We start from the raw sequence: 27,979 nt of genomic DNA, 5'->3' as shown, positions 1-27,979 counted from the left end.
GACCTAGCAACATGAGCACTAATTGGTATGGGCTGACTGGCATTTGGTGTACAGTTTACATGGGAACACAGATTCAACAGCTATTATAACCCAGTTTGCTGGCCCAGATTACTAGTCAAAAGAAATGTTTTAATTGTCTTCAAGTGCCTATTTTAACTTTGCAGATACAAAGCAACAGGTATGAAGTATGAAATCATAATTTAAAACTGTCATATAATATAGCAAAGACTTTCAAAAGGCAATCACCATTTAAAACGTAACTTTCTCTGTGAGGCATTTTATTCAACTTTGATTTTATAGAATAGTCACTACAAATAATAAACAAAAGCAAAATTCTCCAATTTATTTTCAAATTAGAAGCTTTGGGGACATTAAAGATGTTAGGAGGAATTACAATAAAACTTTAAATTTGCTAAAGCACTGATGAGCTGTAATTAGCTATAATTGTATCAGCATATGAACTTCACCTCTTGGGTTTTAGGGGAAAAAAGCCCAAAGTTGGGCTCATTGGATAAATGTATTCTTCTCAAAGCTATTCAAGCCTGAATCCATCCTCTCTGCCCCCAATCACCTCCCTTCACTTGGGATTGCCTTTTTTTTTTTTTTTTTTTAAAAACACTGAAGATGATTATTTCTGTGTGATGGCTTGCAGAACAGCTTTCCGAAGAACTCTTAAAAGGCCAATGCTATTCTTCACAGTTAGCAGTAAACCAAAGCTCTAATAATGTAATGCTGTAAGTAAATCAAAATTTAAAAAATCTACATTTCAGAAAGAATGTGCATATATTCAGGACCTTTAATTATTTTTCGGGTTCATTATGAACATAAATATAGTTTAGCAAAAATGCCTCATCTGTTTAGCAATAATAGTTCTGTATGCAGAGACAGGAACGGTCTCTTCCGGTCTCTGCAGGAGTGAGGGGTGAAGACTTCTGTTGTGATGCTCATAAAAACTGGGCCATTAATACAAAACCCACACACCAAAAATGCATCTCATACATTGTATTAACTGTGATTTTTTTTTTCAGTTTTAAAACTCAATTAAGTTACAGATAAATCTGCTAGTAAAAAAATATACATTATAAGTGTAATTTTACATAATTTTATGTCTTAAAGATAGGTTAGGAACAAAGCCATAGTTTAAAAACACGTTCTCTTTTTTGTTTAAAATAATTGTTTAAGCCCTGGCTGGTGAGGCTCAGTGGATTGAGCTCCAGACTGAGAACAAAATGGTCATCGGTTTGATTCCCAGTCAGGGCACATGCTTGGGTTATGGCCAAGACTCCCCAGTTGGGGGTGTGCAAGAGGCAACTGATTAGGTTATTTCTCACACATTGGTGTGTTTCTCTCTTTCTCCCTCCTCTTCTCTCTCTAAAAATAAATAAAATTTTTAAAAAGATGATTAACATGTTTTTGACAAAGATAATTGTCATAAAATAATCTAATTAAAATTAAACAGGAAGAACAGAGACGGGAATTACTATTTTTTGCCCTTCACTGGCATAAAGGTTTTTTATTTTCTACAAGTTTATCATATTTCTATACTATTATATTAATTTGTAAATGTTTACAAACCAAAATTTGCCTTGGAAAATACATTTTAAATAAGGGATGGAAGTGTTGGGGTTAACACATTTACCTTTTAAAAATTAGCAACTACTGATTGAAGCAACTAATTTGAGGCATTTGGCATCATGGAGAGCAAGAATCCATGAAGAATCCATAGCAATTCTTAACTATCTAAATTACTGCTTTGGAAAGTAGCTGGCGATGTGAAGTAATGGCTCCAATTTGGATGATTTTGTTTTCTATACCTATTGCAAATCAGTTTTAAAAGATTTTCCATGACTAACTGAGCTACTAAAGACTAAATGGCTACTTTGAATATGGCCAGAAAAAAAGCCTCCACTGGCAAGAACATAAAAAAATGGGGCAGGACTCAAGTGATGCCAAGTGCTGACTTCTCTGCATATATTAACACTAGGTTGTTTTTGCATGGAGAGGCAAGGGTTGTGTGTGTGTGTGTTCCTGTTGTATTTTTTAAAAAATATTTTATTTATTTTATTTTTAGAGAGAGGGGAAGGGAGAGAGAGGGAGAGAAACATCAATGTGTGGTGGCCTCTCATGTACCTCCTACTGGGGACCCAGCCGCAAGCCAGACATGTGCCCCAACTGGGAATTGAAGGGGCAACCCTTTGGTTCACCGGCCAGCACTCCATCCACAGAGCCACAACAGCTGGGCTCCTGTTGTATTTTTAAGTAAAATGAATATACAAATTATAAATACTATCTAATAATAGCTACTTAAAAAAAGTGTAGTTTAGAAAAAAAGGTACACTAAAAATTTTCCTTTCAATAGGATTCTTAACCAAACATTCCAAATAGCGTAGTGACAAAAGTACTGAAATAAGGATCAATAATACCTGGTTCTAATAAGAATTCTACTATTTACTAGTTGTGACATCTTAGTAAAGTCATATTGACTATGACTATATTGTCTTCCCTATGTCTTATAAGGCTGGAATGATTAGAATGGCAAGTGCTCCCAAAATGACTGATGTACTGTATTTAATGATAGGCTAATGAAGTTTAGGATAGTTGAATTCAAACTTTCTTTATGAATCAATGGTTTACTTCTTAAATGACCATGATTTAAGACATAAGACAGAATTCTATTATGCTCACATTAAACAGATTTTTGTTTAAAAGCATGATTTTAAGTTTCTGACTAAAACTAAACCAAAAATGCCTCATAAAACTTGTACCTAATATGCTGAGTTCACAAAGTCAGTCAGGGTAATATCAATACTTGACTGAGGCAGAAAAAAAGAAAAATATGACGGACATCAGGACAATGGTGAAAATCTTAGAAAAAATTTTAATGTGTAGAGGAAAGGAAACCTAATGGGAAAGAAAGTATGCCTCAGAAGTGGAAGTAGATCCTTTACATCCTTTAAGTCCCTTGTGTCTTTACTATAAGATTATGCTCAAGATAAGTATTCTGATAAGTTTTGTTCAAGGGAAAACTTTCTTAGTAAAGAATGGTACAGAAGAAAGACCTTAAGTAAGCTACTGAAATTCTCTATGCCTTTGTTTTCTCATTTGTAAAAATAACACCTTTAAAGGGTTGCTAGGAGGAATAAGTGAAGTCATGTCTATGCACATTAGCACAGTGCTGACACATTGTAAGCAGATGATAAATGTTAGCAATTATTAATAATATGGAAAAGAGGAAAGCAACAAAGTGGAGAAACCAAGTCTTAAAATCAAACCTGACAAAAACAATTCAGAAAGATTGTTTTTTAAAAATAGATCAGCTCTTACGTGATAATATGTAATGTAGAAAAAAAATGTACCCTTTACTCATTTAATTTGTTTGGTAAATGGTGCAACTGAGGACTTGAAGTAGTACACCCAGTGTGCTTTGAGCAATTATACTGAAAACAAAATAGAGGCATTAAGAGTTGTCTTACACTTAAAATGCAGCTTGCAATAAACAGTGACACTATTAATAAACAATTAAATAACATGTTTTCTTTTATCTTTTTGAAAGTCTCTTATCTTTGGAGATTCTAAAGAACAGGTTTTCTTAAAGGGGGTGCAACATTTATAACCCTTTTCATAACAACGCTTTAGATGTGAACAGACCAGACTGCTAAAAATGCTAGTGGATAAGGAACAAAACAGATTAAAACTACGAAGGCAAAGAAGGAAACCTTACTATGATGGGGCTTAATTCATTTTAGTACTAACTGAGGTGGCAAAACCAGCATGAAATGGTAGATTTTAGAGGGGTCCTTTAAAAAATTATTCTACAGATGTTAATATAATTATTCATAACATGCCTAGCTGTCTTGTTGTGTAGAGACCAAATGACTTAGAAGCTCACAACTTATCAATGAAAGAACACATGTCAAACATCCCTTGTTATTAAACCATGTCACATTCGCCCTAGTCCGTGGTACTTATTAGACTGCAGATCCCATAATCCTCTTCTGAGTCCCTTCTGCGTTTAATTCAGTTCAGTCTTAAGTAGTTAAAGAAACTGTTTTCAGTGGCAACTAATAACTACTGACCTACAGTGACACTACCATACAATAGGCTTGTCAGCCCTGAAGAAGTTGTACCAAAGAAGCTGATTAGAGCTTCAAGAGGTTTGTAGCAAGAATCAATGGTTGGTCTGTACTAATACTGTGTTGCCGGCACAGAAATGATAAAAGTGGAACACCATTAGTTATGCCTCATTAAGCTGTACAACCCTTCCAAAAAGAAATTTGTTTAGCCATACCAAAACCTAATACAATTTTAAGCTCTCTGTGTTGCATTTTTCAGGGCACCTCAAAAGCAGCAATAAAGTAAAGGCCAAGAACCAAGAAAAGTAGGAAAGTATATAAACATGAGCCTTTTACTTCAGTGTGTTAACCATCTATTTTCCTAAAGGACAGGCACAAGAGAAACTGTTTAGAGGGAAGAAAGTATACTTCAAACAGAAAGCACAAATCTTAAATGTTGATGTGGAAAAATATTTTGAAGTGCTGTTTGCTTTATTATTACCTGTCAAATCTTTGTTGCTGGAAGAGGGGAGGAGGCCCTCGCCAGGAATCCTGGGGCCTCATATCTGGAAAATAAACAGGGAAGAGTTAAACAGGAGTTGGGGGTGGGGTGGGGGGTGTGTGTGTGTGTATAATAAGTAATCACTATTCAGTTACCCACATATGTTACAATTAAAATCTTGCAAAAAGTTGAGACAATATAAACTAAATAAACTAATTAATTAAACGAATAATTATACAGACTAGAAATGTAAAAAGATACAAAACCAAGAGGGTCAGTAAGTTTGTTCATTTAATTATTTTTCCTTTGGTAATGAAACAGTTTTAGTAACCTTGGTCATTAAACTCACACATTTCATTTTTCCCTCTTCCCTCTCTCTCCCCCCACCCCACGTATATTTTTACATTTATATTTTAAATGCTGTGCTAAAGGAAGGGAATTACATTTATCCCATAAATACAAACTTAACATATAATAACATTAGTAACAGACACCCTGAAATATTCTCCCTAAATGTGTTAATTTGAAAGGAACCCTGACTTACCTAGTTATCATAACATAAACCAGAGACTATACAATCTCTCCAACACAGGCCAGAAAGACTTGTTAATAAGGGGACCACCCACTTTTCTACTGTTTTCTGATAGTCAAATCTCTTCCCCTAACACAAAGCTGAACTGGCAACATCTTACTATAAGAAACAATGAAATGTCTACTGCTTCACTATATAAACAGGATTAAAGGAACACTCCACAACACTGGTCAGCAGGGGAGTTTAGTAGCTCAGCAGGTTGGTATCAACCAACTACTACCCAGGTCTCTAGTCTTGCAGTCACCTCAGCCACCCTTCAGCCAGGTCTGTGTGTGACCTAATTAAAACAGCTGGTACCAGGAGTTGTCTTATGATTTTACTGTGTGAGGACAGTAACCTCCTCCAGACTCCTGAGACCAAGGAAAATAAGGCTTACCATAATGTATTCAGGCTCACATTTTAATGGAAACACAAACTAGAAACATGCTTTTCAAAATTACTTTTTTAAAGGAAAGAAAAAAATGGAAGCTTATGGCTGGTTAGAATCCTGCTCCACCTCCCACCCCCCAATTGCAATCTGGGTTTACTTAAAACAAAAAGGAAAGAAAGAAAAGTGAAATTGTGTTTTAAGAAGCTCCAACAAAGGAGGATATGGAACAAGTAAAGCACCTGGCTGCTCTCTGCCCCTGGGCTTCTTCCCACCTCAACTCAGCTGACAATGCTAGACTGAATCAAGTTTCCTGGATGGACAAGCTACCCCCTGGGGGGAGCAGCTGTAACAAGTGATATCTGCAGCTCCATAGCCGGCTGCCCCTAGGTCTGTGGCAGCCAAACTCATGAGGTGTCGTCCTTGGAAAGGAACAGGTTAGCCTTCACCATCATTATTCCAAGAAGAATCCCATTCTAAATTCAAGGAGAGATGGCACATCTAGTTGATTTATTAAGACCCCCTTTAAAAAAATCTCTTAAAAACCAAACTAACAGCAGTCTAATTAAGAAACAATGCTGAGGAGGTTGCACAGTGGTCATTACATATTCTAAACCTGGTTGGAAGCTCAGGAAGCTAATCACACAATCCACAGAAAATAGGGCAAGATGGGTCACTACTCTGGGTCCAGAAGAACTTCTGAATCAATACTACTATCAGAAAGTCATAGTTAGAGGAGGTAAAACCAGAAATTTTTAGAAGACAGCCATTGTTTTAATGTGTGGTTTATTTCTATGGAAAATCTCAAGATACATTTAACACATTATATAATTTTCAATGAGAAAGCAATCTATGGAAAGCAAAAATCAACACTTAGGTTACTTTTTCTGATTATTACTTTGTTAAACCTGAAGTCTATTCATCTATTCAGATTATGCACAAAAATTAGGTTAGTGAAAATTGGTTAAAATGTTACCAGAAGTAGTTTAGTGTGTTACATACACAAAATTAGCTAATGTAATAAAAGTCAAAAGAAATAAAGTGAATTTCATTCAGACTCCTGTCTAGTGATGTATTACACATCCCAGAATTATTGCGGTCAGTCTGAAAAACATGCCTTCTTTTACCATTAAGACTTAATTCCCTGATTCCGGTTCCATAGTGTCTCTTTATATATGGTAGTGCCAAAGAATATATAGTCTCCATGGTACTGACAGAAGTTTGCATACTGGACCACTAATAAATTTAATTAAAAAAAGATAACATAGTTAAGAAAAGCCCTCACAAATACTTATCTTAATGTTTTATGAAAAAATAAATGCAGAAAAAAAACTTGTACATTTTCTCCTAGGAACAGTACAGATAGAGGGAGTATCATCATCATCAAGTATACATATTCATTAGATTCAAATATGCTAAATGTTAGATTAAGCACACCAATATTCCTAAGTAGAATTGGAACATAAGGTTCATTAAGTATAAATGCTTTTTGGAGAAGGGGAACCCTCCGACAGTCTACCTGTACACCTACAAGTACTCAGAAATATGGCAAAAGTTCCCATTCCATCACTTCTAGTATGTCAGGTACTTCCTACTCTATGGTGCTCTTACTATTTCTCACCTCCAGAATGATTTTTTTTTCCACACATAGACTCAGCACATGCAGAAATTATAGCTTTTTGTTAAAGCCTAATCAGATTTTGCAAGATTTTAAAAACTGTGTCATGCAATTATTAAAACATCTCCTGCTTTCAATCCAAAAGAAGAAAAATAAAGAGGATCAAAGGCAAACTTCAAGGCAACCCTCAAACAAATCTTTTCATGTGGCCCTGAGGAAAAAAAAAATAGACCTGAAGTAGTCAAAAAGAAGAAAATTTCCTGGTTGATAAGTAATAAAGTTGAAGGTAAAATAAACTTATCACTCATTTATATGGCTTTAATAGAAGATCCATTTGAGAGGCAGAAAAAATTCTGAGATGGTGAATTGCATTTCAGAAAGGTATAGGCAGGAGAGGAAAAATGACAATTAATTTTTACTCTTGTCTTTAAAAAAGTATCCCTTTCTTAGAGCGTCTAAGGCCACACAAACCAAGGCTTTGCCAATAACTCAAGTGACAATTTACATAATCAGTGTGGCAATCACTGAAAACATTCCATGTTTACTAATCAAAAATTCCATGTTGTACTGATCAATAATCACATTTCAAATGGGGCTAATTGACAAGTTTACTTACTGAAATTAAGAGAAGTGACATATCAGGTTCTCTGGGTTGTAGAAATGAAATGCTTTATTCACACTGAGTATACAGGGCTGCACTTTTGACTCCAAGAAGTTATTAGTAACTAGACAATTATTCATTAGCCAAAACATGACACATCAAAGATAAATCAAAGACCAACAGTAGGAAACACCTAGAGCAGACACTTGACAGTTGGGAGTTTCACCAAATGGCCATTCTTGATTGTAATACTGCACCATATAAAGAAAATAGGTATGAAACAAAAAATATTTTAAAAGAGTGATGAAATGGTTTTATGTCAATTTTACTAAAACAAACTATTTCTGACCATACATTAAAGTTCAAAATTCTATAAAAAGAAAACCAGGTCTTTTTGTATCATTTAATATTTCCATAGTACTTACTATTTGTCAGGTACTGTTTCAAGTCCTTAATAACTTAAACTCATTTATTGTGAATATTCTATGAGATGGGTATTCTCTGTACTATTTTAGAAATGAGGAAACTTGAGTACTGACAAAAAACTGCCTGAGATCACAAGGCTTTTACAGGACAAAGTGAAAGTCACAGGATAAGTTCTCTTAACTACTCCTCAATACAATATTCTACTCCAAGTTTCACATGCACTTGTGCTGTTGGCTGAGATGATTCTTCATGTTATTTTATTTCAGAACCAGAGGAGAACCATCTCAATCAGGAGGCTCAGAAGCTTTAGGTTTTGCAAGGCAGGATTAGGGATTTGAAAACTTTCAACTTTCCCAGAGTGTAGAATTAACATAATGATATTAATTATGTAATAACACAGGAAAGAAAAATAAACACATTTAACAAATGCTTAACTACACTTTGGTAGTAAGCATCTTGACAAACACAGATTCATGTGGTGAGAAAAAGATCTTGGTTAAAATATTGGAAATCACTGTCCTTTTTAAAAGGGTAATATTACCCCAAAAGACTGAGCATTAAAAAAACCCCATAAATATAAGGGATCAGATAAAAATGACAAGATATAGAAAGAAAGGTGGGGATTAGTCTGTCTGCATAAATATGAAATCTAGAAGTTACAATAAACCATAAAATAAATATGCCACAAAGGTCTTACTGACAGTAAACTAAAGAAAACAAAAGTCAAATCATATGTTGACCTACATACAAAGAGTATCAGGGGAAAAAGAATCACAGAACGTGGGGTTTCCTTTTTTGATAGCATTTTCTGGGCTTATCATACAACTGTGCTCATTTACTATCCAGCAATAACCATTCTAGATTAGGCCAATTATTTATCCAACACATCTCTTAAAAAGGTTATTAGGGGATAGTGATATGCATGATGTGATTACCTTCTAGGAAGTAACCTCACAACCCCAAGTTTTCTAGGTTCTCTTATAACCAAAGGCAATTAAAATTCATTAACCTATCCAAATTCTTCATGAACTTTCACATTTCTGGCTTATACTTAGGTAGTTACTAATTCTTTCTCTCTAACCATCTCTCTTGAGCAAGTATCAGACCCATATTTACCTCCTGGCAAATGACTTCAACGTCCTCTAGAAAAATCAGATTCATTATATTCCTGCATATTCCTTCACCCTCCTGGGCTTCCAAATTCTAAAGCCCAGGAGTCCATAGTGCACAGGTGGGCATCTTCAATCGTCTCTCTCCCTCATTTATCACATTCAATTATCCAGCTCTCAGTTCCTCCTCTTTCCCCCTCTCCACTTTGCCACAGGTCACCTCTGACTTTCTTTCTGTCTCCCTAACTAGAACTACCACCAAGTCTTTTCCATAACCAACTGAGTTGCGGTTCTAGAAAAATGATGTAACTGTGCATGCTTCTACTTAAAAAGAGCTTTAAAAAGCTTACAAATAAAAACTGACACACACAAATTAATAAATCAGCAAGGGACAAGAATAGTCAATTCATGAAAGAAAAGCTGGTTAGTAAAAAGGTATCAGAGCAGCAATTTAAAAAAAGTCATAACTTAAACACAATCCTTTGCTTATCAAATTAGCAACCATTAAAAAAAAAATGGTAACACCTGATATTGGTGGGAGTTAGGATATTAGAAATTTTCATCTGCTGCTATAGGAAATATAAATTGGTATACTCTTATCGAGAGGTTAATATAATGATATTAATCAAAAGTCCAGAAATTCAGTATCTTTTCACAGAGACACTATTTGTAGAAATTCAGCTTACAGCTAAATAGTTAAAAAATATTTTAAGATTATTAGAAGATGCATATATGTTTAAAAACTAAGCAATATACTACTAAATGATCCATGGGTATATACTTTTTTTAAAAAAATTTCATTTATTTCATTTTTAGAGAGATGGGAAAGGAGGGAGAAGCAAGAGAGAGAAACATCAATGTGTGATTGCCTCTCATGCACCCCCTACTGGGGGACCTGGCCTGCAACCCAGCATGTGCCTTGAATGGGAATTGAACAGGTGACCCTTTGGTTCACAGGCTGGCACTCAATCCACTGAACGACACCAGCCAGGGCCGTGGGTATATAATTTTTAAAAATGGAAATCAAATATATGAACTGAATGACAATGAATGTATGACACAAAACAAAACAAATATATGACATAAAGCTAAAGTCAAATTTATAACACTCAAGGGCATATATAGATAAGAAAGACTGCAAATAAATTACCTAAGTTTCCATCTCCAAAAATCAGAAAAAGAATAGCTATTTAATTCCAAAGAAACTAGAAGGGAATAATGAAGACAAAAGCAGAAATCAGTATAAAACATACAATGGGAGAAAAAAACCCATGAAGCTAGAAATTATTTCAATGAAAAAATGAAACACTAAAACAATACTGTTAAATAGGCCCTAACAACATTAATCAAGAAGAGGGACAGTATACATTACCACTATCAGGAATTTAATTTTAAAGTCCTATAGTCATTAAAAAGATATTCAGAGTATATCATGAGATAACAGAGGCAAGAATATACAATGAATTAAAGACAGCCTCTTCAATAAATGGTGTTGGGAAAACTCAACAGATATGTGCAAAAAAATGAAACTGGTCCATTTTCGTATAATACAAAAATAAACTCAAAATGGAATAAAGACTTATTGGGTTGGCCAACTGGTTTTTTTCTATATGATGGCTCTACTGCTTAGCTGTCTTTAACTTCATTGAAACAATTTTTGTTAGATTGTATTGTGACAGCGTGCATTAAAAAAAAAAAATTACCAAAACTGTCGAATTTTTGTGCAGCTATTTAAATATTGAAGATGGAAGAAAATAAGCAACATTTTCAGCATATCATGCTTTATTATTTCAAAAGAGGTAAAAACACAACTGAAACACAAAAAGATTTGTGCAGTATATGGAGAAGGTGCTGTGACTGGTGGAATGTGTCAAAAGTGGTTTGTGAAGTTTCTTGGTACTATTGACACTTTGGCCAAATAATTCTTTGCTGTGGAGCTGTATTATGTATTGGTAGATGTTTAGCAGCAGCTCTGGCTCTATCCACTAGAAGCTAATAGTGGGAGATAGTCGACATACTCCAAATCAATATACCCAAATCAATAAAAATTATTGAGGAAAATGAAAGATGTCTTTTATTTTATGGAAAAAACGTAACGGCCTTTTTGGCCAACCCAATACATTTAAGACCTGAAATCACAAAACTCCTACAAGAAAACATAGGCAGCCAACTCTTTGATATCAATCTTAGTGGTATTTTGTTTTGGATCATGTCTCCCTTAGCAAGAGAAACAAAAGTAAAAACAAACACATGGGACAACATTAAACTTAAAAAGTTTTTGCACAACAAAATACACTATCAACAAAAGGAAAAGAACACCTATTGAATGAAGGAAGATACTTGCCAATGATTCCTACAATAAAGGATTAGTACCCAAAATATATAAGGAACTCATAAAACTTTATACTAAAAACAATGTGATTAAAAAATGGGCAGAGTAACTGAACAGACATTTTTCCAAAGAGCACATGCAGATGGCTAACAGACATATAAAAAGATGTTCAATTACACTAATCATCAGAGAAATGCAAGTTTCTTGGTACTATTGACACTTTGGCCAAATAATTCTTTGCTGTAGAGCTGTCTTATGTATTGGTAGATGTTTAGCAGCAGCTCTGGCCTCTATCACTAGAAGCTAATAGTGGGAGATAGCCGACATACTCCAAATCAATATACCCAAATCAATAAAAATTATTGAGGAAAATGAAAGATGTCTTTTATTTTATGGAAAAAACATAATGGCCTTTTTGGCCAACCCGATACATTTAAGACCTGAAATCACAAAACTCCTACAAGTATCACCTCCTACCTATCAAAATGACTACCATTAATAAATCAAAAAACAAGTGCTGGTGAAGATGTGGAGAAAAGCGAACCCTCATGCATTGCTGGTGGGACTGCATATTGGTGGAGACACTATGGAAAATAATATGGAGATTCCTCTAAAAATTAAAACACTATAATGAAGGTATGGAAGCAACCCAACTATCCATTGAAGGACGACTGAATTAAGATGTGGCACATATATACAATTGTATATTACTTGGCCCATAAAAAAGAATGACCAGCCCTAGCTGGTGTGGCTCAGTGGACTGAGGACCAGCCTGCAAACCAAAGGGTTGCCAGTTCAATTCCCAGTGTAGGCACATGCCTGGGTGGCAGGCCAGGTCCCCAGCAGGGGGTGTGTGAAATGCAACTACACATTGATGTTTCTCTCCCTCTCTTCCCCTCTCCAAAAATAAATAAATGGAATCTTTAAAAAAAAGAGAGAGAATGACCATTACAGCATGGATGGAATGAGAAGGTATTAGGCTGAAGACAAAAACCATATGATTTCACTTGTATGTGAAATCTAAAGAAAAACAAAACAGAAATAAAGTCGTGGAAACAGAACTGATGGTTTGCAGATGAAAGGAGGGGTTGGGGGTAGGTGTAAAAGGTAAAGGTGAAACACAAATTGGCTGTTAGGTGGATGCAAGATATACCATAGAGAATATATTCAATATCATTATAATAACTATGGATGGTGACAGGTGGGATTACTTTGTAAAGTATATAAATACTTAATCACATGTTGTAAACTTGAAACTGATATATGTATGTCAACTGTAACTGAAAATTTAAAAAAATGCAAAGTAAAAAAACATAAAAAAATAAAAGAAATCGAACATCAAAACAAGAATGTATTGTGAACAACTTCTGGCAATAAATTTGAAATTTTGATTAAAAAAAAAAAAAAAAAGGCAGGGGCCACTTACCAAACCAACACAGAAAGTGACCAACACAGAAAGTGACCAACCCCCCCCCCCCCAAAGGACCTATATGCACTTAAGAATTTGAATCTATAATTAAAAACTTTTCATGAAGAAACTGCTAGGCCCAAATGGCTTCATCGCTGATTTCTTCTAAAAGCTAAGACATGGTCCTGGCTGACGTAGCTCAGTGGATTGAGTGCCAGCCTGCGAACCAAAGGGTCACTGGTTCGATTCCCAATCTAGGGCACATGCCTGTGTTGCAGGCCAGGTCCCAAGAAGAGGATGTGCTAGAGGCAACCACACATTGATGTTTCTCTTCTTCTCTTTCTCCCTTCCTTCCCCTCTCTAAAAATAAATAAATAAAATCTTAAAACAAAACCCTAAGACGTAACAATCTCACAATAACGCTTACAGAAAACAGAAATGTGGGAAATACTTTCTAACTTGTTTTATGAAGCCAGAAAGTGTGAAAAAAGGAAAGTTAAAAGCTATTCTTTCTCATACTAACACGGATGAAAAAGTACCCCACAATATATTGAAACACAGAACATAGTGATGTGTAAAAAAGAAAAATATTATCACACTGTAACAGGGTAGGTCAGAGCATAGGTCCCACGAAAATAGGGAACCCCCCTACCACCTACCCGAAAGGCAGGAGGGTGGGCAAGGGCACCAATGGAGCAGAAGGCACAGGTTTAAGGTATATTGCATAATAAAGGCAGATGAAACTGTGGCTTCCTGAAGAGACTGCAGAAGAAGGCTGCTGCCCAGGGCAAAATGTAAGCAAACTATAACATGACTGTGAGAATGTGGGCTGGCAGGGTCACTCTTGATGTGGAGCTTGGGAGAGGGGAAGCTCATAGAGCGTCTGCTGTGGGCTGTGGGAACAGATGCCAAACCCACGACAAACAGATACATGCGTGCCTGTGCATTGCTGGGAAACTTTTGCCCTTACTAAAAACAGCAACCAAAGGAGGGTCAAAGACAGTGGGGAGCTGAAAAAAATGGTGGACATTGGTGCACCTGGATGCACCCACTGGCTTCCTATGCACATGGGATTTCAGGAGGGCCTTCTCTTAAAAAGCAAAGGCATGCAGGCTCTCTCACTTGCACTCTTGGTATGGGTGCTTGGTATGGAGAAGTTATTCTCTTGCTTTGGAGCGAGGTGCAAGCTCACCCTCTGAGCTTTTGGCTTTTTGGACGTCCTGGGCCTCCAGCCCTGCTCCCCACATGGACGGGAGCACTTGAAAACCAGGAGATGCCAGGCTCACTAGTGGCTTAGACCACAAAGAGGATGAGAACCCACTCCTGAAGGTAAGGTCCCATGCAGGGACATGTGCCTCCCTGGGCTCCAGCATCTGGGACACCATGGTCCATCCAATGTAGCATGGCACATGGTTTCTGGACTGCTACATGGGGATTGAAAACAGCGCACCCCAGATCCTGAAAGAGAGACCTGTTGTGAGAGGATGGTGACTCTGAAACCTACAAGTGCATATTCCAAAGAGGATGGAGATCTGTTTGCATCACTGGCTTAAGGACAGGTAAGAAAATGGGGGAACTTCTGGGCATGGTTTTGGCTTGTAGCCTTTTAGGGAGCAAGAGAAGTTCTGGGTCTCATGGAAGAGAAGGGCTCAGAGCAAGTGTTCTCAGCAACCCCCAAGGTTGGATCCCTGTTAATAAAGACCTGTTTCCTTCAACACAAATCGTTGGGGTATGTGGCTCAAAGGTGCCAAGTGGCTGAGCCCCAGTTTGCTTGGTTACTACATTAAATTAGGCTGACCCCAGGAATGCCATGTTGGTTTAACAGTTGAAAATTAATCCATGTAATTTATCATGATAACAAGAAAGGTTAAAAAAAAACAACCCTGCTATCATCTCTAAAGACGGAGGAAAAGCATTTGATAAAATCCAATCAAAAGCAACTAGAAACAAAAAGCCTCAACTTAATAGACATTATCTATGAAGAAAAAAACTATAACAAACATCATATTTAATGGTGAACTATTACAAGTTTTTTTTCCTTAAGAGTGAGAACAAACAAGTATGTTCAATTATACTAGAGGTCCTACTCAGTGCAATAAAACAAAAAGACCAAAAGATGTTAAGAACAGAAAATAATTAGTAAAAGAGGTCATTGTTTGTAGATGACACAATTGAGGAGGCAAAAAAATCTAAAAGAACATACATAAAAATTTCAGAATAAATGAATTTAGTAAGGTTGTAGATATAAAGTCAAAAATTAACTCTACTTCTACATACAAGCAACTGGAAATGGCATTTAAAAGATAATATTATTGCCAAAATACAAAAACAGCATAAATATAGGATTTTTTTCTTTTTGTTCTCAGTTTTTTTGTGATTTCAAGACAGAGAAAAACTGCTGTTAAAAGAGCACAAAAAATTCCCACATGCCCTTCACCCACATTACCCAAATGTTCATTACATGCCACCAAATAAAGTTAAAAGTCAAGTTATCAAGTGGAAAATGATATTTCCAATAAAAAAAATCTAATAACCAGAATATAAAACTGCTCCTACAAAGCAAAAAGAAGACAAACCCCACCCTCTCGGCCCAACAGAAACATTGACAAAAGTCTAAAGCAGGCACACCACACATACAAAGATATACAAGTAGTCAATAAACAGGAAAGAAACCTCAACTAAGTAATGAAGAAGATCATTAAAACGTCAGTGAGATATCATTGCCTTATAGTAGAATGGCTGAAAGTAGAAAGACTGACAATACCAAGGGTTGAAGAGAAGGTGGAGCAATCAGAATTTTGCTACACTGCAGTAGGAATGTAAATAAGTAAAAACTGAATGTAATTTGGGAATCGTGTCTGGCATTTTTATTCACTAAAACTGAGCGTGCACATAACCCTAACTTTGCAATTCTACTGCTAGGTACATACCCATCAAAAATGTTTACACCTGTGCACCAAAAACATGAGAATTTCAAAGCAGTACTATTCCAGCAGCTGCAAAGTGAGAACAAACCCAAACATTCCAACTAGAGAAATAAATGGTGACACGGTCATATGATAAAACACTGTAAGCAATGAGAAAGAATGAACTATTATTGCAAGCAACAACATGGATAAATCTCAGAAACAAAACACTGAACAAAAGGGGGCAAATTTTAAGAAGGATGCCCTGGCTGGTGTGGCTCAGTGGATTGAGTGCCAGCCTGCAAACCAAAGGATCACTGATTGAATTCCCAGTCAGTGCACATGCATGGGTTGAAGACCAGGTCCCCAGTAAGGGGCACACAAGAGGCAACCACACACTGATGTTTCTCTCCTTCTCTTTAAAAATAAATAAATAAAATCTAAAACCTAAAAATAAAAAAATAAAGAGGGTAATAGTATAAGAGTCTATTAGATAAAGTTAAAAAAAAAAAGCAGACATCTACTCTATGGTACTGAAGTCAGGATAATGGTTGCTTTAATGGGTTGGGGTAGTATTTGAGAGAGGACACAATGGGGGCACTTCTTGGGTATTGGTAATTCCATATTTCTTGTTAAAAGTGGTGGTTACTTGAGTATATTCATTTCATAAAAGTTAATCAAACTGTATACTTATTATCTGGCATCCTGTGATTATTATATTTCAATAAAAAGTGTATGTAACAATACATGTATAATAATCCAATTCTCAAAACTGCATATATGAAGCCTATTAAAAAAAAACTACTTAATTACAAGTGGTTTTCTTTTTTAAGTTTGTTATATATCACATTTTATTTAATTAACATATAGTGCAGCTGTAACATGCATTTTAAATATTGCTAAAAATATTTTTAAAAATCAGCCTCTCCATGATTATAATCTGTTCCAATAAATACTCCCAGACTAATTTTATATCAGTTATTCTAAGCTTAAAACCATCTCTACTTGCCCTGTACTTCAAACTCATTATTTTCTCTCAGCCCAGAGTATCCTAATCCCCCCCTTCAATTTAAATATCACATTCTTGCTGATTTTCTTCTGTACACATTTTTATTCCTCCCATCCCCAACTCCTTTGAAAGATGTTAAATATAATTAGAGTATCGGCATTAATTATTGGGGACTAAATGTTTACAAGTCACCAGGCAGAGAGGGCCACTTGCTTTAAGTTAATCCTTACTGTATGGAACATATTTCCTATTTTTTTAATAATAGTTAAAATAAAGAGATTCTAACTGAAAGAGAACCTAATCAAAATTTCTTTTTAAGTATAAAAAATTACATCTAATAAGCGATATAACAATGGCAAAAGAGGAGTCAAAGTAATAAAAGAGGAGGACCCCACCATTTGAAATAAAATGGCCAGATGATGACAAGACTTGTTTGTTTCAGATGATGACAAGAGTTGTTTGTTTCCAAAGATGGCAAAAACAAACAAAAACAAAAAAACAAAAAACAAACAAACCCCAAAACCTCCTAGAATTGCAGGCTCCTAAAGGCATGAAATGCTTTATCTCTGGTGTGATCTTCATAAATTGAAGAACTTTCTGACTTCTTTATCTTATTGTTGAAGCAGGATCCCACATGCTGGAAGGGGACCTCAAATCAAGCACTCTAAATTACATGAATTTCCACAATGAACTGATTTTCCTGAGAAAATCACGGGCTTTTACAAATTCTCACATAGGCCTATGATACCCTAAAAGTTAAGAACCACTGATAAAGGACACATTTCCCAAATGTGTGTGGTATGCCTACCACAGGGGGTACTCAAGATGATTTTCTAGGAGTTGAAGAAACTTAGAGGCCATGAAACTTATCTTCATACCTATATTTATTTTTATATTTGAAAAAAATACAACAAGCACACCAAATCCATAATGTCATAGTATTGATGTAATTTTTAAAAACTAATTTCAGTTAAAAATTTTTCCAAGGATTTAAGTAGGTAGCTATTTAGGTGTTATCTAGATAGACTATGGCAGCAGGGCTCCCAGCTACTGGACATTAGGAAACATGAAATGGAAGGAAACTGCTTAACGAAGAATATATGCTTTTGCCTTTGCTAATCAGATCTCTTTCCAGTCCTCTCAGTTTACTCAATGCAATAACCTCAGAAATTCCTCATGACTGTCATCTTGAGAAATAGTGGCTAAACTAACCCACAGGGATTATACCTAGCTGTAGCATTTTGCATTTCAATTTCCCTTCCTATTTGGAAGCTGTAATGACATTATGGATAGAAGTAAATATCAAAGAGCCATAAGAAAAAAGAAACTGATTAGAATATGTCAATAAATAGCTGGCTCTAACAATAATCTGGATAAGCTTTCATCATTTACTGATAAAATCTCAGGGAATAGATAGCTTTAAAAGTGATTAGGCCATTCACTTGTAAGTGTTATGGCTGGACACATATTCTATATATACATACATACATATATATACAAAGGGCTATCACCTGATTTCTCAGCAGAAACTTTGCAGGTCAGAGGGAAATAACACTATATATTCCAAGTGGTGAAAGGGTAGAAACCTGTAGCCGAGAGTATCCTAACCAGCAGGATTATCATTCAGAATTGAAAGAGAAAGCATTTCCTAGACAAGCAAAAGCTAAAGGAGTTCATCATCACTAAATCTGAATTTCAAGAACTGTTAAAGGGACTTCTTTCAGCAAAAAAAGGGAAAGGGCAAAACTTAAAGAAAATATAGGAAAGGAAAATGTCTCATTAATAAAGGTAAACATCTAATAAATGTAGTGGATCGACCAAAATTACAAAGCTAGTACCAAGGTTAAAAGACAAAAGTAATAAGATCATGTGTAACTACAGTAATAAATTAAGACACACACACACACACACACACACACACACACACACAGAGAGAGAGAGAGAGAGAGAGAGAAAGAGAGAGAGAGAGAGAGAGAGACAGAAAATATGATGCCAAAAACAAATTTGGTAAGGACGGTGAGTAAAAAATGTAGTGCTTCTAGAACAAACAATAAACCTTTAACAGATACACAAAAATATGAAGAAAAAGGAACCAAAACAAATCATTCAGAAAGTCTTCAATATATAAGAGAGCAAGAGAAGAAGAAACAGAGAACTACAAAACAACCAGCGAACAATTAAAGTAAACACCTATAGTAATTACATTAAATGTAAGTGGACTAAATGCTCCAATGAAAAAGCATAGGGTTGCTGAATGGATTAAAAAAAAAAAGATACTTGCATATGTGGCCTACAAGAGACTGACTTCAGATTGAGAGATGCACATAGACTGAAAGTGAAGAGATGAAAAAAGATATTTCATGCAAACAAAACAAAAAGAAAGCTAGGGTAGCAACACTCCTATCAGACAAAATAGCTTTAAAATGAAGACTGTAACCAGAAACAAAGAAGGGCATTACATAATAATAAAGGGATCAATCCAATAAGAAGATATAATACTTGTAAACATCTAAGTACCAAAGTAGGATAACTGAAACATAAAAAACAAGTATTAGCAGATATAAGAGAGAGACCAGTAGTAAAACAATAATAGGGGCCTTTAACACTCAATTTATATCTATGAAAAGATCATCCAGACAGAAAAATCAACAGGGAAAGAGTGGCTTTCACATTTCCAGAAAGAACATTCCTCCCCAAAAAAGCACAATATACATTTAAATATACATGAAGCCTTTTCCAAGATAGACTTCGTTAGGGCACAACACACATCTCAGTAAACTTAAGAAGTCTGAAATCATATCAACTAGCTTCTCTGATAGCAACAGTATGAAACTAGATATCAATTACAAGAATAAAACTGGAAAAACAAAAACATGTGGAGGCTAAACAAAATGCTACCAAACAATGAATGGATTAATGAATAAATCAAAGAAAAAATTTAAAAATATATTGAGACAAACCAACATAGAAACACAATAATCCAAAATCTTTGGGACACAGCAAAAGTGGTTCTAAGAGAGAAATTCATTATGAAACAGGCTTTCTGCAAGAAACAAGAAAAATCTCAAATAAACAATCTAACCATACATCTAAAGAAACTAAAAAAATAAGATGAAAGTCTGAGATGAGTAGAAGGATGGAAATAATAAAAATCAGAGCAGAAATAGAGACTAAAAAAAAAAAAAAAATACAAAAGACCAATGAAATTGAGAGTGGTTTTGAAAAGCTAAACAACATAGATAAATCTTGAGCCACACTCATCAAGGAAAAAAGGGGGCCTAAATAAATAAGAAATCAGAATCGACAATTAAAATCATAGAAAGGATTATAAGAGAACATTGCATAACAACAAATTAGACAATCTGGAAGAAATGGGTAAATTTCTAGAAACATAATCTTCCAAGACTGAATCAAGGAGAAACATAAAATCTGAACAGACTGGTTACTAGAAACAAAACTGAATTAATAACCAAAAACTCTCACCAAACAAAAGTCCAGAATCAAATGGCTTCACAGGTAAATTCTACCAAACACTGAAAGAAGGGTAGCCTTCTCAAGCTATTTCAAAAAATGGAAGAGGAAAAGCTTCCAAACTCATTCTATAAGATCAGCATTACTCTGATACCAAAACCAGAAAAAGAAACTACGAAAAGAGAAAATTACAAGCAAATATCCTCAATCAACACTGATTCAAAAATCTGCCACAAAATATTAGAAAAGCAAAATCAGCAATACATTAAAAAGATCATACACCATGATGAAGTGGGATTTATTCCAGAAATAGGACAATTCAATATCCACAAATCAACATGATATACTACATAAACAAAATAAAGGATAAAATCATATTATCATCCCAACAGATGCAGAAAAAGCATCTGCTAAAATTCAACGCCCATTTATGATAAAAACTCTCAACAAAGTGGATATGAAGCAACATACCTCACCATAATAATAAAGGCCAACTATAACAAACCCATAGCTAACAAAATTCTCAATGGTAAAAAGCTGAAAGGTGTTTTTCTCTATGATCAGTAACAAGACAAGGATGCCTGCTTTCACCACTCTTATTCAACATAATATGGCAGTTCTAGCCACAGCAATCAGGTCTACCTCTCCACTATTAAAACTAATAAATGAATTCAGTGAAGTTTCAAGATACAAAATTAATATTCAAAAATCTGTTGTGTTTCTATATACTATTAACAATCTATTAGAAAAAAAATCAAGAAAACAATCTCATTTATAACTGATTAGAAAAACATATATCAAGGGAAAAAAACCCAAACCATGGCTGGTGTGACTCAATGGACTGAATGCCAGCCTTCGAAGCAAAGGGTCACAGGTTCAATGTCCAGTCAGGGCACATGCCTGGGTTGCTGACCAGGTCCCCAGTAGGGGGTGCGTGAGAGGCAACAACACATTGATGTTTCTCTCTCTCCCTCCCTTTCCCTCTCTCTAAATATAAAATAAATAAAATTTTTAAAAAACAAAAAAAGTTCCTATTATCCAAAGTAACCTACAGATTCAATGCAATCCTATTAAAATAACAATGACATTTTTCACAGAACTAGAACAGGTAATTCTAAAAGTTACATGGAATCACAATAAACAACAAATGGCCAAAGCCATCTTGAGAAAGAAGAACAAGGTTGGAGGTATCACACTCACTGATTTCAAACCATGTTATAAAGCTACAGTAACAAAGAACAATGTGGTGCTGGCACAAAAACTCACACATAGATCAATGGAACAGAATAGAGGGCCTAGAAATAAAGAGACAATTATGTGATCAATTAGTCTACAACAAAGGGGCCAAGAATACACAAATAGGAAAAGAGAGTCTCTTCAATAAATTGTCTTGAGAAAACTAGACAGATACATACACATGCAACTAGATCACCTTCTACCATCATACTAAAAAATGGACACAAAATGGATTTAAGACTTAAACCTAAGACCTAAAACCATAAAAACTCCTAGAAGAAAACACAGGCAGTAAACTCTGACATCAGTCTCATCATTTTTTTTTTTTTTTGATATTTCTCCTTAGGCAAAGGCAACAAAAGCAAAAGTAAACAAATGGAGCTACATCAAACTAAAAAGCTTTTGCACAGCAAAGGAAACCATCAAGACAAAAAGGAATTATCTACTGAATGAGAGAAGATATCTACAAATGACTGACCCTATGAGGGATCAATATCCAAAATATATAAAGAATTCCACAAAAACCAAACAATCCAAAGAGGACAAAGAGATGGCCAATAGGCACAATAAAAGATATTCAAATCACAAATCATCAGGGAAATGAAGATCAAAGTCACATCTATCAGAATGACTACTATCAAAAACTGTAATACTATCAAAAACTATTATCAAAAAAACAGTAAGTGGTGATGAGGATGTGGAAAAAGGGGAATCATTATGTATTGTTGGTGGGATTGTAAACTAGAGCAGCCACTGTGGAATTCCTCAAAATATTAAAAATAGAGCTATTGTACAGTCCAGCAATTCCACTTCTGGGTATTTGATTAAAATGAAAATAATTCAAAAAGATATGTGCACTCCTAAGTTCATTGAGACATTGTTTACAATAGCCAGGGTATAAAAGCAATCTAGGTCTATCAATAGATGAATAGATAAAAAGGATGTGACACACACAATGAATGATGCTCAGCCATATAAAAGAACAAAATCTTGCCATTTGTGACAACATGAATTAGGCTTTGAGAGTATTATGTTAAGTGACATAAGATAGACAAAGACAAATACTGTATGATTTCACTTAGATGTGTAATCTAAAAAACAAAGCAAACATAACAAAACAGAAAAAAACTCATAGATAAAAGAACAATCTGATGGTTGCCAGAAAAGTGAGGGGTGGGGAGAAATGGACAGGAAAGGAAAAGAAATTAAGATGTACAAACTCTTTTAGCTGTAAGTCACAGGAATGTAATGTACAACATAGGTAACAGAGCCCTCTTTTTTTTTAAATTTAATTTTTATGAAAGAGTCCAAAGATTCAGAAAAATATTAAAATATCATACTTAGATTTAACAAATGCTAGCATTTGCCGCACTTTCTTCCCCTGCCGTTCTGACATTGTCTGGTTAGGTAGCAACCAGACAAACAGGAGTGGAGAAGAAAGGGCTTCATGAAGAAAGTGGTTTTGAAAATCTGTTATGTGAATTAGACTTCCTTGATAAAGGAGCACAACCATTGAACTCAAAAATAACCATTAAATGGGGATACAATTTAAATTTAATGCAAAATCTATGAAGCTTAACATTAACTATTTTGTCCCTTTCCCACAGCAATCCAAATGCCATGTAATTACTTCCATGGTTATGACTTCTGAAGCACTTCTGTCCACAAAACAAGTTATAAAGGGTCAAGAAAAGACTAAGGCCTTCTCAGAACCAAAGGGTTAAAGATATATTCCTATCTAAAGCAATGCCTGGCTTTATCTTTGGTGGCTCAAAGATACAGTTGTTCAAGAAAGGGATATGGTTGGTTGTCCTTCAATTAAGTGGTTGTTAATTATGTATCTACTGAATGCAATTTAATTGCCCTACTACTTGTATTAATGGAATAAATAGCAATGCATTCCACATATTCCTTTTTGCATATGTTAACTCAAAAGAAGATTTATAAATGAAAATAAATCCAAATTCATATATTCAATTAACTATCCGTACACAGTAAAAATATCTGAAGACTGCATGAAGTACTCTCTTAGCGTTCTTCTAAATTATATGTTTTTAAGTCCACTATTTTTGCATGGATACAAAAAATCATTTTAGCAACTAATATTAGAAACCACCTTTGGTGTAATATTTAATTCAGCATGTAAAATAACCAATTAGTAAAAACTTACTTGACATAAGCTTTGGAATCTGAGCTTGTCCTCTCAACAGCGGCCTGTATATGTTACCCTGGTAAGTCACGGGTGGTGGTGCAGCATTGCTATAAACACCAGTTCCTGAGCCTCTCGGCATAACATGACTGTAAAAGGATCCACACAATAAGAAATAAAACAATTATATCTAGATATATTCACCATATTACAGCTGACACAAATTAAACAAGTGCTAGTGGCTATCTCTTTACTACTAGATCTGATTAAGATAATGCAAATTTCAAAGATTACTAACAAAGTTCAAAATGGCACCTGATATTAATGGTGACAGTAAATGTTCATTTCTCACACCAAGATTCTTAATGGATAATCATTTAAATATTTACTAAGTATTCTAAGTGAGCCTATTTTTCTTTTTTTGCATTGTATTTCAGTTTTGTCCTAAAGGACGCATACTACTGTTATCACTGTTCAAATGTCTCTTGGTATCTAGGGGATTTGATCCGGACCCCTTAGGGATACCAAAATCCAAGGCGTCCCTTAAATAAAATGGTGTAATATTTGTTACATAATCTGTATTTGTATATATGGTATAGCAGTCTATGTATAAAATCACTTCATTCACATAGATTCAGTATAGCACTCAGCATACAGCAAATTTAAGTTTTGCTTTTTGGAACTTTTGGAGATTTTTTCCCCCACAATATATGTATTTTTAAAATTCTCACCTGACGTTATGTTTACTGATTTTATTTAAAGAGAGAGGGAGAGAGAAAGAAACATTGATATGATAGGGAAACACTGACTTGTTGCCTCCTGTATGCACCCCAACCAGGGATGGAATCTACAACCCATGTATGTGTCCTCACTGGGGATCAAACCCGCCACCCTTTGGTGTATGGGACAAGGGTCCAACCAACTGAGCCAATTTGGCCAGGGCTCCCCACAGTATATTTGGTCCAGGGTTGGTTGACTCCATGAATATGAAACCTGTAGATACAGAGGGCCAACTATATATACCACTACTCTTTATCATGCTATTTTTAACTTACTATATCAAACATTTCCCTCTATCTTTCATAGTGTTCACATTTTGTAATATGTATAACTACAGACTACAATGTTTATGTCTCATATTTTACTAAACAATTACTCTTATATAGTACTAGTATTACATATATCAATGCTTTAGAGAAGGTTAGACAGGTAACTTTATGCTCCTCCAAAATTATTTTCTCAGGATAAATTCCAAGAATTCGAAATTTGGATCAAACTTAAGAGTCTCTTCAGAACTTGTAACTCCATTGGGAGGTACTTCTATGTTGTTTTAGCAAACAGTTAAAATAATACAAAAAGATATCTTAAGAATATTTTACATTGTATTTCTCTTACTATTAGGAATAAAGACTTCCAAAACAACCAATGACAAAGCTAACGTTTCCACAGCATTGAGGAACTATCCTAAGCACCTGATAGACATTAGCTCACTTAATCCTCACTACAAGTTCATGAGGTAGGTATAATAATTATTCCCATTTTACACACAGGAAACAGAGGTATAGAGCACTTCAGTAAGTTGTACAAAAACATCAAGTGGTAGAAAATGCATTTGAATACAGGCACTTATGAGCCAAAACCCATGCTCTTAACTACTATGCCACACTCACTCTCTCTTACTAACACTGTATAAAGTACATGCTGCTAATAACCTAATGCCTAAATCCAATTTGAATATTTAGGTTTTCCTACGAATTGGATATATCTATTTATGAGTTATCATTATTAATTCATAAACAGTAGCTCATTAATATTACCCCCAGTCTGTTGTTCTTTTAATCCCGGCTGTTTACGTGTTATTGTTTCAAAGTCCCCTCTCTCTACATAGTTTTTCCTGTAGCTAGGAAAAAGACAAAATAGCTAACAACAGCAAAGGATAAAAAATAACTCAGAAATTCCCTGCAGGGGAAATACAAATTACCAGTAGACATATCAAGAGACTCAATCTAACTAATGGGCAAAGGAATAAAAATTCAAGGAACAATGAGACATCAATGTTCGAATAGTGGTTAAGAAAAAGTCTAGAAGACAGGTGGTTTCATGGACTAATGTACTGGCTAACACTTTCAAAGGATTAATTCAGCTAAAATTTTCTTGATAATAAATAAAATGTTTCCTTCTCTTGAAATAACTGTCAGAAAGATAGAAAAATTTTAAGAGGAAACAAGGGAATTTGCAACAACAATAAAGTGATACATAAACCAAAGAAAGAGCAGTGAATTTTAAAAACAGAAGAAAACAGGAAGTATAAAAGTCATTAAAATATATGAAAAAAATTGTATTTAATAATTTCTTAAGTATCTGTGGTATAAATACTAATTTAATGGATGGTTCAGAAAAAGCAAAATACACCAAGGACAGAAAGCTATCACTCACCCCAAAGTCCTGAATGCTGCCTGATCCAGGTGGACAGGACGCCGGTCCCGATTAAAGCCAAGCTGGGGCTTCCACTGCCGTCCGTTGCTGGATTTTTCCCAGTCGCTAGGTTTCAGTACTGGTGCTGGTTTTCTGACCATTTGAAAATATGGAAGTTACAAGGATTAATGTTGTTCATTAAAAATATATATATATAGGTAGTAGTTTATATTTTATAACTGCATTGTTGTTACCTTGCTCCCGGAAGCATTACAGCTTTAAAAATGTAATCTTCAGCAAACTGTGGGTCTTTAAAATTAATACTAGAAAAGAACAATACACAATTTAATAATAAAATTTAGCCTGACTTAACCATCATATAAACTGAGATACTTTTCATGTTTAAACAGAATAACTAAAATTCAAAAGTCTTCTCAAAATATTATTTTGGTCAATAAATATCTTCCTCACCAAACTGCTGCTAACTCCTAGTACATAGCCTCATGTAACTTTCTGTGGGAAGAGCCATGTTCTAGCTAACTGTGGGTGATCACAGATATATGATAGGCATTGCCTCAATTCTCAAGAAATTCTAATATAATATTAGAAGCAGGTTGAAAAGGTTTACAATAATACCAAGAAAACACCTTTCATTTTGTTCAGTCTCTGGCAAAGCCTCTCCCTCTAGCATTGTAGGGAAAACCACCTCTTTGTAATAAGGAAAAGATGTAAACATCAATATAAACAGTTACAAAATCAAAACTTATACACAAATAATCTGTGTGTGGCCAGGGGCAGGGGGGAGAACAGTAAACTTTCCACATGAACCATATATCCTGCTCTACCATGAGTTTGAAAACTTCACAAAGACTTATTTTATAAGGATGTGCATTCAGACTTTAATAACAAGCTGGCGGAAACTTCCTCTCAGGTTGTATCTATCCCAAAGTTTGGTAAGTACAGTCTTCCTTCTGACACAGCAAAGCCTCTCTAGGACTCTGTATATGTGTCTGATGTATATTTAAGGACGCTCATAACATCAGTATTCATAATGTAGAAAAACTAAATCCTAAGTTCATGAAAAACAGTAGACTGGTTACAGAAACTATGGTTCTTCCTAAAAATCAAATACTTATGTGTTAAACATTTTAGTAATAGAATAATTACATGGGAAAAATATATAAAAGATCAGACATATATTTACCAAAAGGTCACGAGTGATGTTCTCTGTACAATCAACCATCTTTTTCCTTCTCTGTTCCTTTTTATATTTTCCAAAATTCCTCCAATGATTACAAATTACAGTTTAAAAAGGTTTCAATGAATTGGTTGACATTTTAGATATCTAACTTTTATTCTCTTCAAATACTGCATTTTAAATTATTATGGCCCACCTGCTATAGTGAAGTTTTCCTTACAGTAGCATTTAACTGTATATTTTAAGTACACAAAAACAGCTTCATTGATAATAAAAGTGTTATGAACAACACTTCATTTACTCAATCTGTACCTGTTACAACTCACTTTTTACTAACAACTGTCTTTATCTCAAATGTTCTCTACTGGGCAAGGTGACTTAGTCAGGGCAGGTCAAGACAGGCAGTGTTAAAGTTTTAAGAGGGTAATAGAGAAAACAATAGTTAAGTATTTGGGCTCATTAGTGCTTTGCAAATACAAAGTAAAGAGAGAAATTTGGTAATAAAGCAAAATTTGCAACTAAAGTGTCTCAAAGCAGTTATGTGTGTCAGCAAGACTTTTCAGCAGTTTACCAAACTTTTAGGGTGCC

General features: G+C 34.9%; 1 protein-coding gene across 2 annotated transcripts in view; it reads right to left on the bottom strand.

Annotated features, from left to right (window-relative positions):
* XRN2 (5'-3' exoribonuclease 2) overlaps positions 1–27,979 on the bottom strand; it is a 101,888-nt gene that overhangs the window by 3,379 nt on the left and 70,530 nt on the right. For both annotated transcript variants that reach the window (XM_054574138.1, XM_054574139.1), the window contains 4 exons: positions 26,448–26,516; positions 26,215–26,346; positions 23,800–23,927; positions 4,555–4,618 (listed from right to left, as the gene is read on the bottom strand). In XM_054574138.1, coding sequence (XP_054430113.1) covers positions 4,555–4,618; positions 23,800–23,927; positions 26,215–26,346; positions 26,448–26,516 — 393 coding nt within the window. The remainder of the gene's footprint in view (positions 1–4,554; positions 4,619–23,799; positions 23,928–26,214; positions 26,347–26,447; positions 26,517–27,979) is intronic.

The sequence above is a fragment of the Pteronotus mesoamericanus genome, unplaced genomic scaffold, assembly GCF_021234165.1.
Source record: "Pteronotus mesoamericanus isolate MK-2021 breed Mesoamerican mustached bat unplaced genomic scaffold, CSHL_Meso_final contig_25, whole genome shotgun sequence".
Classification (NCBI taxonomy): domain Eukaryota; kingdom Metazoa; phylum Chordata; class Mammalia; order Chiroptera; family Mormoopidae; genus Pteronotus; species Pteronotus mesoamericanus.
The sequence above is the reverse complement of the archived record's forward strand: the minus strand, read 5'-3'. Positions and strand labels throughout refer to the sequence as shown.